We start from the raw sequence: 17,753 nt of genomic DNA, 5'->3' as shown, positions 1-17,753 counted from the left end.
AAACTGTAGGATCTCCCTAAGGGATAGATATTCATTTCCTCATGAACTGACCCTAGTTACACGAGTTTTCACCAAAGTCTTAACTTCCTTTAGGAGCACAAGTATGATTAGAACTTTGCCAGTATTTAAGAAGAATATTACTGAATTTTAAATATTAATGTGGTACTTGGGGCTGTATTGTAAGCACAGCCATAGCTGGGTATATTTGTAGAATAAGTTGACCACTAAGTTAATTTGTATGTGTGAGGCTCAGTACTATTCGTTTGTTTAGTATTATTTCTGTGATATGATTGATAATTGGGATCATGAATCAGTTATTGACCTCTTTTTGGCAAGTGGTTTCTGTTTTCAGTTTTAGGGAATGTGGGTGGGGAATGAGCCATAATGATATGGAGAACTGTTTATTGCTACTGAGTGATTGGCTCCTTTGCCTATTGTAATTTTCAGGAGAGAGGATCATGTGAGTGAATACAAGGTTGTTTTAGGTTCTTTGAGCACCCTTACCTGGGACTAGTTCTTCCTGGAACCAGTCACAGTTGGTGGATATGTAACAGCACTGTTACATGACTACCAGCCCAGCAAGTTGATGGATTTGCCATATTTTGGTTGGCTTCTGGTCTGGATATATTTTTCATTTAGAAATGTTGTTGGGTGACCCCATGTTTAATCTTCATGGACTGAAAAGATAAGCAGAGGCTTCCTCTTCAGGCTACTTACTCATTTACTGTTTGCTTTCCTATGTGCATTTGGAGTTCTGTGATTTTAAGAGCTCTTCATAGGGAATGTGTGCATATTGCATTGTAAGAGAAGAACACCCTTTTCTCCTTTGTGTGTTTTCAGGACATGAGCTCCTACTGACCATATGCTCCTGGAACTTTGAGCCCGTCCCTCCCATTTCTATTCTAAGGGAACTTGGGGAACTGAGCTAGGACTGGACTATAAATTCAGGTGCCAGTGTCCACTCTGACAGGGTTGTTTCAGAGGAGACATCTTCTTTGAATCATCATAGGAGTGGTGGGGCAGGTATGGGACAAAACTCTCCCTTTGCTCAATTCCTTCTTACCTTCCTTTCTAACTTCCTTTTAATGTGTTCCTAGGGAGTGAATTGAGGTGACAACTGAGTTATACTCCCAGCCTCTTTTTTTAAAAAATTTTGAGACTATCTCGCTAAGTTGTTCAGGTTGGTCTTACTTAAACTTGTGATCCTCCTGTTTCAGCCTCCCGAGTTGCTGCATTTGTAGGTGTGTACCAGTGTGCTCAGTTGCTTTGCTTATTTTCTTCATAGCCTGGAGATATGCCATGTGGGGATGTGTGACTCCCACCTGTGTCTATGTTGTGAGTGTGTGAGAGGGAGGAATTGCCACAATTGCTGGTTCCCCCTCAGGGCTGTTACTGATGTCTTTCTAAGAATCTGGGACCGGCATTCAGACTGGAGCAGGATAGAAGAGGAGACATTTGCAGGGACTGTCCTCAACTGTGCTGTTGTATTTTAAAAGAAGGCAGAAATAACAAAATAAGGCTCTTTCTTGAGCAGTGAATTCACTCTGAAATAATAGCACTAAGCCTTCATCGTTCCTCTAGCAGTGTCTCAAACTGGTTTTGGGGAAAGTGCTTTGTAAATTGGAAAAAAGGTGAACAAATGGAGGTGGTATTTGTTAGTTATGATGTTTCTCATAAATAACAAGGTGGCAGTTGTTATTTAAGATATCCTCCAGGTATCTTCTGGAGCCTGGGCTCCCCATTTCAGGGAGTGGATTGATACATAGAAAGCAGTTAGAGCAGTGGCTGGCACATGGCAAGTGCTATAAAAGTGTTGGCAAATATTATTCACAAAGTAAGCTGTAACTGAGCAGGCAGTGATGGGGAAAGTGCTACTACTGGTGTCTGGAAAGCTCTGAGGCCTGTTTTTAGGGTTTGTTAACTAATCACTAGACCTTCCGTTTGTATGAGGCCCCTAAATGTGTAATCTGCATTGTGTGCATTTTGTTTTCTTGTTCTCTCTTAGCGTAGAGGTGTGCTAGGTACTCACACGGTTATTGAAGGCATGAAATTGCTTGAACTCTGATCGGGATTGGAATAGGCAGTTCTCCTGTGACATCTTTGTTTTGTCTTTCAGCCCTGGGCATTTCCTGCTCGAGAGTTCCTTCGCAAGAAGCTGATTGGGAAGGAAGTCTGTTTCACGATAGAAAACAAGACTCCCCAGGGGCGAGAGTATGGCATGATCTACCTTGGAAAAGGTGAGCGGCAAGGAGGAGTGCACTCATGGAGTGTAAAGTTCCTCTGAGGGGGCATTTCATGTGGTGGCAGTCCACTGTGGAGGTAGCTTGAGGAGTTGGCTGTAGGTGGCATTGGAGATGCATCAGGTACTGGGCACATGGCACATAGATGCACAGGCATGACCCCAGCAGTCCTGCTCCTTGTTTACTCCTGTGCTACTTTCTTGGCGTGGTTTGAGGTGGATGTGGAATAGCGTAGCAGTCTCTCTCCTGTTTAGGCCACCAGGTTGTGGAACTTAATGGCTCTGTGCTTCTAGGTCAGAGTGCTAATTGAATTCCTATAGATTTTCGATGTTGCATCCTCTATTTTCTTTATCTTATGGCTTTTCTTCTCTTCCTGGGGACTCTTTAGGAAAGGAAGATCTGTTCAGGGCTTTTCATTTTTTTTTTTCCCCTGGCCATACGTTTTGTAAGAATTGAAAGAACACAGGCTTTAAAAAGATAGTATATGTAAAGATAAAGTTTAAAAAGATGGTACATGAAAAGTGCCACCTCTGGCATGGTTTGTGTACTCAGTGAATATGTGTGCATGTGCATGTGTGCATGCCCCTGTTGTTTAGCTGGGCTAGATGGCTAATGGGATGGGATGTGAGATGTTATGGTCTTCTTGGCTTAGGTGGAGGGGGAGAGTAAGATTGGGAATGGAGTTTCAACAGATATAGGACATTGAAAGAATTGATAAAATATGGAAAGCAACATGATGAACATGAACAGTTTGAGAGCACATTTTTAGGAAGTTTCCTGTGATTCTTAAAACAGAACAACAAAAAAAAAAAAACAGAACAAAACAAAAGCAACCCTAACATCTCATGCAGCTAAGCTGTCTTAGATCATCTATTTGACTTATGTAGGCAGAGCTGGAGGTAAACAAGCTAGGTTGAGTGGTGAGACTAATGACATCCTGTTAAGACTGATTATAATTGTGGAGATATTTGAAAAAGTGAGTTGGAAATGAACTTGGAGGCATCTTATTCAGTTTCTTTCTCTTTTTAGGATGGGAAAAAAAAAAAATGGTAGAATTTGAGGTTAGCCCAGGACTTATTAGAAAAGGGATGATCAGTTTTCTCACTTTTGAAGACAACATGGTAATCCATCTGCTCTGAATACTATCCCCCAATTGTGATTTGATCAGAATCTTAATTTGATAAGTAATTGAGCAAGAATGAGGTCTGTGGTTTGCAAATTTCTTTTTTGATTCCTTATGTACCACATTTTTGTTGCCTCCTTTGAGGGTTCAGCCTAGGGGAATATATTTTTCTCCATTTTTGAAGGAGCATTTGGAATTCAACTTTTTAGAAATGGGCCATTTTTGAGTGGTCTGTGCCAAGATAATGTGGGAGAGCATTGTCGATGGGCTGGATTTGTGACTGCGCATCTTATTTGTACCTGGGCTTCATTCTTTCTACCCCCTGACCTCTTGGCATCTCAGTGTTCAACCTTTCCTAATTGTTGAATCCTTCCTTTTGATTTTATACTCTTGGGATTCCTGTTGCTTTGAAGGAACCAATGTGATCTCTAATAATATTAGTTACGTGTGTGTCTGGCTTCAGCGTTAACCTCCATAGAAAGAACAGATGATCCACCCTGAGCCTCAGACTTGAGTGTTCTTCATATAAATATCATTCTCTTCAACTTTGGTAGGGAAAGAGGCTTACAATTTGCTTCTGCAGACTTTTTGGCATTCTACTAGTGAGGCATTCAGGTTGGGCTTGGGGGTGTATGCACTCATTACTGTTTATGGAAGTTGATGTGTAGTGTACTGAATATAAATCTTAAACAATCTTTTTCTGTGCTGACATTACCTATAAGCTAGACTGCTGGTTTCAGTTTATCTAGGAGCTTGTTCTCTGCCATATTAAAGATTTTTATGTGGTGATTCCCTCCTAGATGTCTTTTCTTTATCGTTTTAGCTGACAAGCAAAGATTTAAGAGAATATTCCCAGCTTAAAAACTTTTTCAATAGTATGGAAATGCAATTAATGTTTCAAGAGCCTGAATAGAACCTCATCAGGTTGAGTTTTATGTTTAACTTCATTTTTCTTGGCTGCTGTGTGAGATAAGGAATCTAAGACACTGTCTTTGAGAACCTCTATGAGAGCAAGATACTTTCTTTCTCAGGTAGCATAGTTTGTCTTGATGTCTTCTTGGAGTGAGACATTGTGGAGAGGAATTAGACTTTGAGGTGTGAAGTGATACACAACCCTAAATGAATGTGTCTATCCCTCCAAGGTGAGGGAACTTTTTCTTACTTCTGCCATATACTTGGCTAGGTATCTGGTGATTTACGTACATTGTTCAATTCTTTCAAGAACCATTGGAGGCTAGTGCTGTCCCTACTCGAGGGGTGAATGAATTAGGATACTGAGAAATCTTGTCTAAGCTGATAAGCAGTGGGTCTGTGTTCATCTCTAGCTTTGCTTTCCTTTGGTTATTGCTTCATGCTCTTCTGAGCAGCCTGCCACATGTGTCTTGCTTTCTTGTCAGTCTCCTGTGGTTCCTGAGATTGCCTTTGACCTGGGAGTTACACTAGAAAATTAGAAACAAAGTCTTGAGAAGATGGATAAGTCTTTGGGTCCTCAAATCTAGACATGTGGGAAGATGAGGTCTTCTGAAAAGCTCAGTGCTGCACTGAGGCCTGTCCAGTTCTCTGGCAGCATCACTCCTTGAAGAACTGAGTGTGAAAGTGGTCTGTCCACTGGAGCTCTGTTGCTAGTGGAGGCAGGTTTGATTCTTAGTTTTCTTGTTTAATTTTCTTGTTTTCCTCCTCAGATACTACCGGGGAAAACATTGCAGAGTCACTGGTTGCAGAGGGCTTGGCCACCCGGAGAGAAGGCATGAGAGCTAATAAGTAAGTATCCAGCACTTGTTTGTCCCTGTGTCCTTCTTGAGATGTCAAAGGAGATAAGATGTTCAACTGCTAATTGGCTTGGCTACATTTTTGTTCCTGTTCCCTCATATAAAATGGATAATTTTAGGTGCTTTCTGAGATATTCTTACCCATGGATTATTTTGAACCAGGAGATCATTAAATATTCATTAATGGTGTTTGATTTGTGTACCTTCTTAAAAAATAGGGTTTGAGACTAGGCAGTTCTATTCTTCATATTCTTGAGTCTATATAGGTTTTAGACTGTAGATATTCAATTGAAGAGAATTTTTCCACCTGTTCAGACCTAAATATTTATTGAGCACTTACTGTGTTCTAGTCACTGAGAGTATAGCAGTGAATCGATTTAGGCTCTGTTAGCATTCTAATGGGGGGACAGACAATAAATAGATATATGAAGTCATATTGGGTGCAAGGAATCGTGCAGTGAGAAGTCAAGCTGAGTGAATAAATAGTATTCAAAGCAAAATCTGAGGAAACTGACATGGTCACAGTTGTTCTGTTTTGAGGGTTAGGAAAAATTTCTCTCTCTTCAAAGCCTTTTAAGTTTGTTTGGTCTATGAATCTTTAGATACTTAATTAGTAGGTAAAAACATGTTTGTTTAGCTAATGGCAGTGTGAACTTGTTAGAAGGGAGTGTTAGGTGTGTAAGGTTTGTAGTACATGTATCATGTGTAAGTTCACTAGTGTTAGCTCTCATTAGGATAGATTGCAGCTGGCTTTAATTAACACTTTAGTCTCTGAAAAGTGATATGCTACATCAGTAATTTAGAGTCTGTAAACATGCTGTTTAAATCATTAAGTCCTTGCTGTAGTATATGACTATAATAGCTGAAGAAAAGGCTTTGGATAAATATTTGCATGGGGTGTACTGAAGATGAGATTGAGCAAAGGCCTCATAGACTTTGGGGCTGCATCATTCATCTTTGGGCCTTTCTGATCGCCTGGAGACATTTGCTGGACTCCATAATTGGTGTGTATACATGTGGAATTTGTTGAATTAAGATATTTGTTTTAGGAGGTGTTTTTGGAAGCATGCTGCAGTTCTAACTTAAGGACAATTACTGGCATGATTACTGTTGCAGTGTTTTTTTGGGAATTCAGTTTGCAACCGGAATGTATAATAAAAAAAAAAAAATCCCACTACAGTTTTGTACCATCTCAACAAAGAAATCTCCGCCGGAGTACTAATCCCTCTAAACATAAAGTCTCCTTTTCTCAGTTTCTGTGTTTTTATCTCTCTTGCTACATTTTCTGTCTAACGCTGGCTGTGATTTTGGATCTCTGAGGACATGGTTGCCTTTTGGGTAGGGGTAAAGAAGAGAGGTATGCTTGAGTTATGGCAGGTTGTTCTTGCATAGCAGTTCCTACTGATCAAGGTGGGAGGAGATTCAGTTTATGTGTATGGCCATTGATGGTACCAGTTTTTTGAGACTGTATAAAGCCCTTGGAGTTCATTGCTCCCTAACGTTAGTTCAAATATGAAGAGAGGAGCCATTTTTAGTGCCTCCCTGCTTTTTTTTTTTTTAAACTTGCTTTGATCTGTCTACTTTTTGGCTGTTCTGGTATATAGTTTGGTTTTCTACCTGTTTAGGGGAGGAGGATTTATTTTCAAACCATCTTTTGTCTAGCTTGCCTTATTGAATGGCTAGTTAGCTTTGGGACAACATTTTCTGTTTACAGCAATGTTTGCTGTATGTGTCCCAGCCTTGTTTTGTGGATTGAGAGAGAGTAAGGGCAGTTCTTAGCCACCTTCCCTGCATTGTGTCCTACTGTGCTATGCCTGGCTTCTAGTTCCTGAATCTGAGATGGTTGTTAAATGAAGCTGTATCCCCTGGAGTGGCTCCCCTCTGAGCCACTGACTTGCTGTCTTTGACTCGCCCATGGTGGCAGTATTCAGAGTGTGTTCTTTAGGTCTTCTCATTATATGTTCTTAGAATCCAATTTGTTTCAAGAAACAAATTTGGAATCTGGAAATTATGCTCATGGTGATTTCGTGGTTATAGGTTTGAGTCGTTAAGCCATAGGTCTTAAACAAATGCTTTGGTTTCTTCCAGGGAAGAACATGCTTAAAAAAAACCTAGTGGCTAAGAGCTGTTGGTTTCTGTTTGTGAACTCAATAACCAAGCTTTTTTGTTTTTTATGTCCTAGTCCTGAGCAGAGCCGGCTTTCAGAATGTGAGGAACAAGCAAAAGCAGCGAAGAAAGGGATGTGGAGTGAGGGGAATGGTTCACACACCATCCGGGACCTTAAGTATACCATCGAGAACCCAAGGCACTTTGTGGACTCTCACCACCAGAAGCCTGTCAATGGTAGGCTGGCAGGAAGAAACAGCTATAACTCGGGATGATTTCTTTCTATTTGCTCTCTTTGCTTCTTGAGGTTTATAGGCTCTAGTGAGTCTTTCTTCTGCTTATTTAGTATCCAAGGGAAATCCTTAAGGGTAAAATGACACTATGGCATTTTGGAGTTTGAATTGTGTTCATGCAGATTATATCAGGTATATTTCTAGTTCTTTGCCATTAACAGGCAAGTAGTTGTTGGTATTTTACACATTGTGTGGATCTCTGTCTCTAAAAGAAGGCTACTTATATACTACCCCTGCTACTTGGAGGTAGAAACATGTAGTCCATATATATATTCATATGCTATATAGTTTTTGGTCCCACTTTGAGACCTAACTACAGACTTAGTAAAGTAAAAGTATTATCAATCCCGAGTCATTGTTTTTTCTGGCACAGGGTATGTGGTGAGCATTCTAGATTTTGGATGACAAAGCTTTGGTGTGAGCGATGAGGTACCAGAAGGTTCAGAAGACAAAAGCAGTTTTTAGCTGTTTTCCCTGGATTGGTTCTTGCAAACATTCATGATGTGCCAGTGCATCCTCACTTCTCAGAGGGAGGCTTTCCCAGGGTTTGGGGGAGAATTACTGGGTTATATGCAATTTGGGCATTGTTTATCCTCATGACTTTTTCTTAAGTTGTTCATTCTGTCATGCAGCTATCATCGAGCACGTGCGGGATGGCAGTGTGGTCAGGGCCTTGCTTCTCCCAGATTACTATCTGGTTACAGTCATGCTGTCAGGGATCAAGGTCAGACCATAAACTGGGGTACTTGGTGGGTATGGGATTGGTAGAAGTGTTTAGTTATAGGTATATTTCTGTACCTGGGACTTTGGATCTCCATTTCCTTCTTGATATTGTTCATTAACCAGAGTTCTTTTATACTTACTTTGGTTTAAATGTTGTAATACAACATTTCTAATCAGATCAAATACCTTTTTTAAAAAATAATTGAAAGCACTCGACCTGTTTGAAATGGAAGATTGTTGAGTGTAAACCTAGAGGAGGAGGAATAAGTGACTCTGAAGTTTGCTGAATATGGCTTATATTAATTCAGAAATACCCGTTTGGTTTTTCAGTTTTTATTTTTGGTACTGGGGATTGAACCCAGGGGTGCTTTACTACCAAGCTACATCCCCAGTTCTTTTCATTTTTTATTTTGAGAGAGGGTTGCTGAAGATCACACTAAGTTACTGAGGCTGGTCTTGGACTGGTGATCCTCCTGCCTCAACTTCCAGAGTCACTAGGATTACAGGTGTGCGCCACTGCACCTGGATCCTATTTGGTTTTTTAAGAGATTGGGGATTAAAATCTAGGCCCTGGCAAATCTTCTCTTGATATGGGTATATTGAGGCCTCCCTGAGCTTAGTCTGTAGCAGGTTTGGTGTGGAAAAGGCTTGGGTAGGGTAAGAGAGCCGTCTCTCATTGGTCTGCCTTCCCATCCTGCCTTATTCTCCTTCAGTGCCCAACTTTTCGTCGGGAAGCAGATGGCAGTGAAACAGCGGAGCCTTTTGCTGCAGAAGCCAAATTTTTTACTGAGTCGCGACTGCTTCAGAGAGACGTTCAGATCATCCTGGAGAGCTGCCACAACCAGAATGTTCTGGGTACCATCCTTCATCCAGTGAGTGTGCACATGCAGCCTGGGTTGTGATAGGCTACGAGTGTACTTGGGCTTTGAAGAGCTGCAGTTTGCTTCTCTCTTCTTTCACTCTGTGTTTGTAACATCCATTTAAATATTTTGGAAGGATTACCATCTAATGATTTTGAAGCATTTTTTAGGGAGATATTATTTGTCTTATAGAATTGGACAGATCTGGACAACTTCCTACCCTTAGGAAGTTAATGTCAAATGTTGCTGAGTTTATAAGGGGAAGAGGACTTTATCACTTACTTTCCCAAATGCTTGATCCTGAAGGTGCCCATTGGAAATGCTGGAGATGGCCACATCAGGTAGAATGTGTAATGATATTGTGGAGTAGGGTCAGTGAGGCTCTTTAGGTCAGGAAGTCAGCTGAGTATTGGTAGATCAGTGATGAGGAAACTAATGCGTGGAACATACATAATGGAACATTATTATGTATTTCAGGCCTTTTCCAGTTACTTCTTCATTCTGAACAGGAACTAGGTTCTAATGTTCTTAAAGTTCTTATTTATGAGAATTTTACCCTATTGTTTACTGTGGTAGTTAGGTTGTTCTTGGACAAAAAGTGACCTTGTTTTTTGACAACTAAGTTAGTTTTCATTATTGTAACCTATCTGTAATACAGAGTTAAACTACTGTTACTTTTTTGGTTAGATAATTCTTCCACGATAGTACTTTTAGAAGCCTGGGAGGCTTGGTTTGGAGTGTGCCAAGGCCACATCTGTTTCTTCTGGAGTGCCGAGTGTCTGACCATGCCCAGCCAGATGGCTCTGTGTCACAGTAGAATAGGAATTGTAATTCACTGAGCAAGGTGTATCTTAAGCCATTCCTTTACCCAGCCTGTTCTTGAACCTCTGCTTATAGAAAGAGGAAAAAGTGCTGATCTTAGGGAAAGAAGGAGTAGGTGTAATTCTACTAAAGATTAACTTCCTTCTCTGCCCCAAGAAGACCTATAGAAATGTCAATTCCATTCAATGCTACTAACATTCATCCTACTCCTATTAAGTGAGAGATACTATGCTGGCTGTTGTCTAGATATGAAATCAAGGCTGTTGAGAGGAGTCTCAGAGTAGTATCTCCCATCTTAGAGATAGTTTCTTTTTATTTCCTACGGTGGTTTCTTAATGAGAGAAACTTTTTTTTTAAATTTTTATATAGATTTGTAGACGTGTTTGTTGTGTTAGAAATCTAGAGAAATAGATTCTTTTGCTCAAGAATCTAATCCATATCTGCCTTCTCATGCTACTTGTTTCTCAGAACGGCAACATCACTGAACTCCTCCTGAAGGAAGGTTTTGCACGGTGTGTGGACTGGTCGATTGCAGTTTATACCCGGGGTGCTGAAAAGCTGAGGGCAGCTGAGAGGTAAGGTCTGTCAGGAAACCCTTCCAGCCAAGGAGCCTAGGCAAAGTAATCTAGCCATCTTTTATCACCCATGTGTGTCAGTGTCTCTTATTTCAATAAAGGTTTGGTGAATTCCAAAAGAAGGTAGGATCTCTTATAGAGTATTGTCTTCAGTATTAGTCTTTAGGTTTAGTGTAATTCAGTGCTGGGTAGTAAGGGCTCAGATTTTTTCACTTTGACATTATTCTTTTTTTTTAAATTTTTTAATATTTATTTTTTAGTTTTCAGCGGACACAACATCTTTATTTGTATGTGGTGCTGAGGATCGAACCCGGGGCCGTACGCATGCCAGGCGAGCACGCTACCGCTTAAGCCACATCCCCAGCCCCTGACATTATTCTTTATGTGGTTCGCTTTTTTAACATTTTCAGTTCATGTTTTTTCCCAAGTCCATATCTTTATTTCTGGATTTGGGGCATTTTGGGATAAAATAAGAACAATAAAATCACTTATTAGCTACTCCTAAACAGGTAGGCTGGAGCAGGGCTATGATGGAAAGGTTGAGCCTGTGGATTCCAAAGTAGAACCATGTCATATTATGAGGCCTGATGCCCTAATTTACTAATAAGTATGTTTTCATCATAAGTGCTAATGCAACTCTGAGGCGCTATTGTCATGTTTCAGGCTTGGTGGTTTGTGATTAAAGCAGAAATAATTTATTTCCAGAAAACAGGCTGTAGAAAATCCAAAGATTGACTATTTCAAGTGTCAAGGTCAAGTACTTCTGGATGTTTAGGTAAATTTCTTCCATTTGGTGGGGGTAGATGGAAGAAAGTAAAGCAGGTACCAAAAGTAGATACATGGAAATAATACTCAGGAAACCTTGAATCTCCACTTCCTAGCATGCTTATGATCAGAAGACAGGAAATAGTCAGTGACAATGGTCTACTCTCAAGGCTTGTTTTGTTATATCAGAATCTTAATAATGATCTTGATAACTTTACATTTTTGTCATTGAGACCTACACCTAAGTATTGTACAACAGAAAAATAACTATAGTGTTTGTATCTTTTCTTAGATCTTCCACATCCCTTTGTACATGTTAGCAGAAATATTTGCAAGTTTTTAAGAATATAGATTTTAATATGGCCCATTGATACAGCTTGTCTGACAAATGCACGTTTCACGTATTATTCGGAGGAGAAAAAAACAGTGATTACTTAAAATTTTTTTTTGTTTTTATGTTCTCCCTTAATTACATTAGAAAGATATAATAACCTTGTTCAGTTCAGTGTTCCAAGTACTTCTGATTATTCTATGAGGTTAATTTCTTCTATGAGGTTAATTTCTTCTTCCATTTTTTTTTGTGTGTATGTGTGTTCAGAAATTACTATTCTAGATCATTCTTTTGGTTGAGAATTTTGTCTTTTGAGCTTTTTAAGTTCCTGCCTCTTTGAAGAAAGTGAGTACAATTAAAGTAGTATCTACATGTTTCATAACATCTGTAGAAAATTGTATGCATTTTTTTGGAGGGTACTCGTCATTATAAAACAGGCTTAGATCAGGGAATGCAGGGAATGCAAATCATATCTCAATATGTGATTACTTGCCTGCTGTTTTGCATACTATATTTGAGCTACATGCCTTGTTGGTAAAATTACATCCTCTCCATGGAAGTACTTTATGTATTTTATAACTAGTACATCCTGCTTGTGGTTTTTTCATTTTAGTGCGTGTTAAAAAAAAAAAAATTGCAATACTGTCTCCAGAAATAATAGTTCCTTTCCACAGCACATGCATTCACTCATTTGTAAATAGTTTAAGACAGCTGTTCATTGATTTTTTTTTCTTTCCCCAGTCTTTGCACATATTCAATTTCCCATTCTTAGTCTGACTCAGAAAATATCTACTGGGCTTAGTACTGGAAAATGAATTTCTAGCATCATGTTTTTTTTTTTTTTTAACTCCTACCAATGAACTTCTGTAAGGATTTTGTTTATTTTCCAGTTCTTCTTTAGATGGACTATGATGATGAGAATTTTTGATTCACATAGGATTTGATAGCTGATAACCTTTTTATATTTCAAATGGCAATTGAGCAGGTCTGTGCACACATGTGTGTGAGTTTTTCACATTTGAGACACCACTTACTCTTTGTTTGTTGCCCTACCTGTGGTAGTAGCCTCTCAGAAGATACTGGATAAATCACATTTAATTATTAGGGTGGACTTGTACTGTCCAAACTCAAACAGTTGCACACCTTGATCACAGTTTACCAATCATGAGTTTATGTATATAGGTATCTTGGATTTTTTCCATTTGCTGTACACTTTGGATGTTTCCATTTGCTATCACTCTTAGTTCTGATTTGACTGGAGACTTACATGTCTGTAGGATAGGATAGGATTCTGTACTAACTGCTTCCATGATGGTGATGGATTCAGATGGAATGGTCTTGGTCTGGCTGAATGATCTTGCATTCCTGTTTTATTACCAGGTTTGCCAAGGAGCGCAGGCTGAGAATATGGAGAGACTATGTAGCTCCCACTGCTAATTTGGATCAAAAGGACAAGCAGTTTGTTGCCAAGGTGAGTCATTCTCAGCATGTTGATAAGCATAATGGACATGGCTAGGCAAGTGATAATATGAGGATTTGAACAAGTACAAATGGTGTAGTTCTTGAATATCTAAAGGCAAGCATGGTGTGTGTGTGTGTGTGTTTTGTAGGGAGTTTAGAAATGATAAGAATATTTACATTTCTCACTGAAAATTAGGATAACTTCATCATAAATTCACAGGTTAAACTTGCAGACACTGTCAGCTTGAAATACTTCTCATATTTTAAGGATGCTTTTTATATACTAAGCAAATGGCATTCTTTCAGATTTACTGTGTCCAAGTATACATATGCTCGTGCTTCCCTTTATTCCATTTGGTAACTCGTGTGTGTGTGTGTGTGTAGTTTTTTTTTTTTTCTCCCCACCTCAAGAATTCTCCTTAACTGATATGACAGAATCAGAACTGTTAACGGATGCTTTAAATGGTGGTGTAAAAAAAAATTTTTTTGTTTTTTTTGATTGCAGGTTTTGGTAAGTTTAGTGGTAGACATGTTGTCTGTGCCTTCCCAGAATGCTGTAGTGTTTTACAACTTATTTTTTCTTTTGACAAAAGTTGCTGGAAATTTTGTCTATTTATAGGCAAAAAGTGGTTATGTGCATATTCTTGGACAAGGAGGGCTTTCTCATCAATTAACCATCAATTTAGAATGGACAGCCACTAGGTGGCACTGTCAGCCTGAAAAATTCTGAAACTGTTTATCTTAGAATGCTAAAATTTTAGCAAAGTCTCCAAGGAATTGGTAAATTTTTTTCACTCTCTCTTTTATGGTGCCCAAAGTAATAGGTCATGGAGTGCTCAAGTGTCCTCTTTCCTTCTTTTAGGAGGTGCTAAAGAGCTGTTAGGTTAGTCATAATCACCCCCTGTAGTAGACCTGAGTGGGGGTTGTCCCTGGTGGATTATTCCCCTGAGCATCTCATAGGTCGTGATGTAGATCAGAGGGCCTCTGCCTCCTTTCTGTGTGAGGAATATACTCGTGTGCATGGACTGCTTTACCTACTTGGAACTCACTTAGTTGTGCCTGTGTTTTCTGGAAGTTAAAATGTGGTTTCTGAATCAAAGCATGACCATTCACTCAACAAGGGAGGCAGGGGCATTAGTGATATCTGTGAGGCATTGGAGAGTCCCATCACCTTGCCCTGTCTCTGTCAGCATGTCCTCAAGTGTAGAAAAACCTGAAAGATGAGTTTTGGGCTTTTCCTGGTTGGGGAACCAAGAGATTGCAGAAGAAAGAAATTCAAAGGATTAGATGATTGGGTTGATAGTACATCATACTTAAGACAAATGATAAAGCTATCAACTAGAAAAGGGAGAAATGGCTGTAGGAACATTTCTTCTACTCTTTAAAATCTTGGGGTGTATGGTGGCACATGCCTGTAATCCTAGCAACTTGGAAGGCTGGGGTAGGAATATCACAAATTTGAGGCCAACTTTGGCAACTTTAGGAGACCCTGTTTCAAATAAAAGGTTAAAAGGGCTGGAGATGTGGCTTAGCAGTAGAGGGCTTTGGGGTTGGGGGTGGGGCAGGAGATTTACCATGTTTTTAAAATTTTTAAGCATATTTTTTTTTTTTTTGAAAACAGGAAAAGTACATAAAGAGGGTAAGCAAAATACTCATATTACCTAAAACATTATGATGTAGCTGTTTTTCTAAACAGACTTGATCATATGGTCTTATCTCTAAATTGGAAGACCTATGGTTCTTAGGCCAAATCTGGCTCTGCCCTTGTTCGTATGACCTGTGGAGTTTTTTTTTTTTTTTAAATACACAACAGTGGAATGTATTACAATTCTTATTACACATATAGAGCACAATTTTTCATATCTTTGTATAAAGTAAGTTCACACCAACTCATGTCTTTATACATGTACTTGTTTTTTTTTTTCTTTTGCATTACAATTCTTATTACACATATATATCACAATTTTTCATGTCTCTGTATAAGGTGGGTTGACACCCAATTCGTGTCTTCATACATGTACTTTGGATAATGATGTCCATCACATTCCACCATCCTTGCTAATCCCCTGCCTCCTCCCTCCCCCTCCCTCCCCTCTTCCCTATGATCTATGGATTTTACACAGGAGAAAAAAATTTTTTTGTGGTATATGAAAAATTTTCAAAATTAAATTTCATTATCATGAATAAATTGGAGCATAGCCATCTGTATTTGTTTAAGTATTGTCTGTGGTTATTTTCCTGACACAATGTCCCAGTTCTGTAGTTGTTATGGAGTTGTTGAAAACTCTTTGAGTTTAGCTTACAAAGTGTGAAATATTTGCTAATGGCATTTATATAAAGTTTGATGATCCCTGATCTGTTTCATTCTTACTCAGAGTGCCTTGCTAAGAAATGAGGAGCTTGAGATAAAATGTTAGTCCTTGCACTACTTCCTTTGTCAAGAAAAATTTGAAGCTGGGAATACAGCTCAGTATGGGTCTAGCTTGCTTGAGGTCCTGAGTTTGATCCCCAGCAACCAATGCCCCCCATAAAAATTGAAGGGAAAGACTTGCTACAAAACATACCAGTAGTACTCTTCCTATGTATGTAGTTGATTAATATTGTGGTATAAGTTCCTTATCTCATTGCATACTGGCAGCCGCTTTGAGTAGTACCAGTCTGTACTCTTTTGTGCATAAATTTTACTTTTATAAATGCTTACTTTTAATACAGAAAAAAGGTAAGCTTTCTGTAGGCTTATTAACAAATGTAGTAGTCCAATTTCTGTCTCTCTTGAGGCACATTCAGTTCTTTGCTAATTCATACCTGTGAATAAAATTATATATATATATATAGATAGATAGTTATTTTTTTAAAAAAATTCAGTTTTGGGTGTAACCGCTTTCCTTTATTCCATGGGTGAAAATGGATTTAATTTTGTGAGTCAAACATACATCCTCACATGGGTACACACATGCTCTTTCCCATCCTTCACATATGATTATATCATAATTTTGGTTAAATTAATATTCAGTATTTACTGTGTAAATGCTACTCACCACAGAGCTACATCTGTATAGCTTTCTAAAAAAATTTCTAACGTGCACATCATATTTATTTATTTATTTATTAATTATTGTAGATGGACACAACACCTTTATTTTATTTATTGGTTTTCGTGCTCTATCACTAAGCCATAACCTCAGCCCCTATATCTATATAGATTTTAAAAGTAATTTTTATTTCCTGCACACCTTTTCATTTTCCCTATAATTAATGTTTTTTAACATTTATGTGTGTGTGTGTGTGTGTGTGTGTGTGTGTGTGTGTGTGTATTTAAAGAGAGCGAGAGGGGAGAGAGAGAGAGAATTTTTAATATTTATTTTTCAGTTTTCGGTGGACACAACATCTTTATTTTATTCTTTGTGGTGCTGAGGATCGAACCCAGTGCCCCCATGCCAGGCGAGCACATTATTGCTTGAGCCACACCCCCAGCCCTGTATATAAATTTTTTAATATTTTTTAAAAGTTATTGATGGACATAGTACCTCTATTTTATTTATTTATTTTTATATGATACTGAGGATTGAACTAGTGCCTCACATATGCTAGGCCACTACTCTAGCTTCCATTTACGTATATTTTAAAATACATGCTTTTAATTCAATTCTCACACCTTCTACCTGTCTAAATTTTATCTCAGGACATCCATTCAGTTTGATAATCTTATTTTAAAAATACTTTCTTGGAGCCTTGTGACCTGCACTAATTTTGTCCAGTTCCTCTCTTTGCCTGTTATATGTTTGTTTGGATTTCTTCATCATTATCTGGAGGGGGTTTCTTTGCTTTATTCTCTGGTTAGAACTATGCTTGTTGGATCCCATCACTTTTTCTTTATTCTTTATTAATTCATTTTGACAGCATACTTTTTCTGTAACTTCATGGCAGATGTGCTAAAGGTAAATTTTCTGAGACCTTTCATATCCATTCTCTAGTTAAACTTTATTGATAATTTAGCCGGGTATAGAATTTTATTTTGGAAGTTATTTCCATCAGAATTGTTCATTTATTATCCTATCATCTAGTTAAGATTTTTTTTTCTTGTTTTTTTAGAGTTTGAAACCATTCTGATTCCTTATTTTGTATGACTTGTTATTTTTTCTCTCTAGAGGGATTTAGCAAATTCTTTTTGATTCTAGCATTCTGACATTTCTCCATGATTTTATTCAAATGTGAGTATATTATACTTAAATGTTTAGATCTTTGGTTTTGGACCTTTTTGCCTCGACCCAACTCTTTTGTTGAATTCCATCTAATTTGTCCTCCTTTTTCCTAGAACTCCCATTTATTATTTAAATGTTGGGCTTTGTGGGCTGGTATTCTTGTTTTTTTCTTTTATTTTCCTTGTCTGTTTTTTGTTCTTTTTATATCTCTTTCTGTTTATTTTTCAACCCTCTCTTCTGTTCTTTAATTTCTAAGAGTTGTTTTTTATTATCTGAATGTTTTCCTTTTACTACTTAAAATAACATCTCGGACTGAGGCTGTAGCTCAGTGGCAGAGTGCATGCCTAGCATGCATGAGGCACTGGGTTCGATCCTTGGCACCACATAAAAATAAACAAATAAAATAAAGGCATTTTGTCCATTTACAACTACAAAATTTTTTTTTTAAATAACATCTAAAACTTATTATATGTGTGAGAAATT

General features: G+C 38.3%; 1 protein-coding gene across 1 annotated transcript in view; it reads left to right on the top strand.

The window, feature by feature from the left end:
• Nucleotides 1-17,753, top strand: part of SND1 (staphylococcal nuclease and tudor domain containing 1) — a 413,715-nt gene that overhangs the window by 39,208 nt on the left and 356,754 nt on the right. The window contains exons 3-9 of the mRNA XM_081283716.1: nt 2,117-2,237; nt 5,046-5,124; nt 7,315-7,475; nt 8,164-8,255; nt 8,968-9,126; nt 10,405-10,511; nt 12,988-13,078. Coding sequence (XP_081139842.1) covers nt 2,117-2,237; nt 5,046-5,124; nt 7,315-7,475; nt 8,164-8,255; nt 8,968-9,126; nt 10,405-10,511; nt 12,988-13,078 — 810 coding nt within the window. The remainder of the gene's footprint in view (nt 1-2,116; nt 2,238-5,045; nt 5,125-7,314; nt 7,476-8,163; nt 8,256-8,967; nt 9,127-10,404; nt 10,512-12,987; nt 13,079-17,753) is intronic.

The sequence above is a fragment of the Spermophilus citellus genome (genome assembly GCF_964194105.1).
Source record: "Spermophilus citellus genome assembly, chromosome: 3".
Lineage (NCBI taxonomy): Eukaryota > Metazoa > Chordata > Mammalia > Rodentia > Sciuridae > Spermophilus > Spermophilus citellus.
Note: the sequence above shows the minus strand (reverse complement) of the source record. Positions and strands in the feature narration are given on the sequence as shown.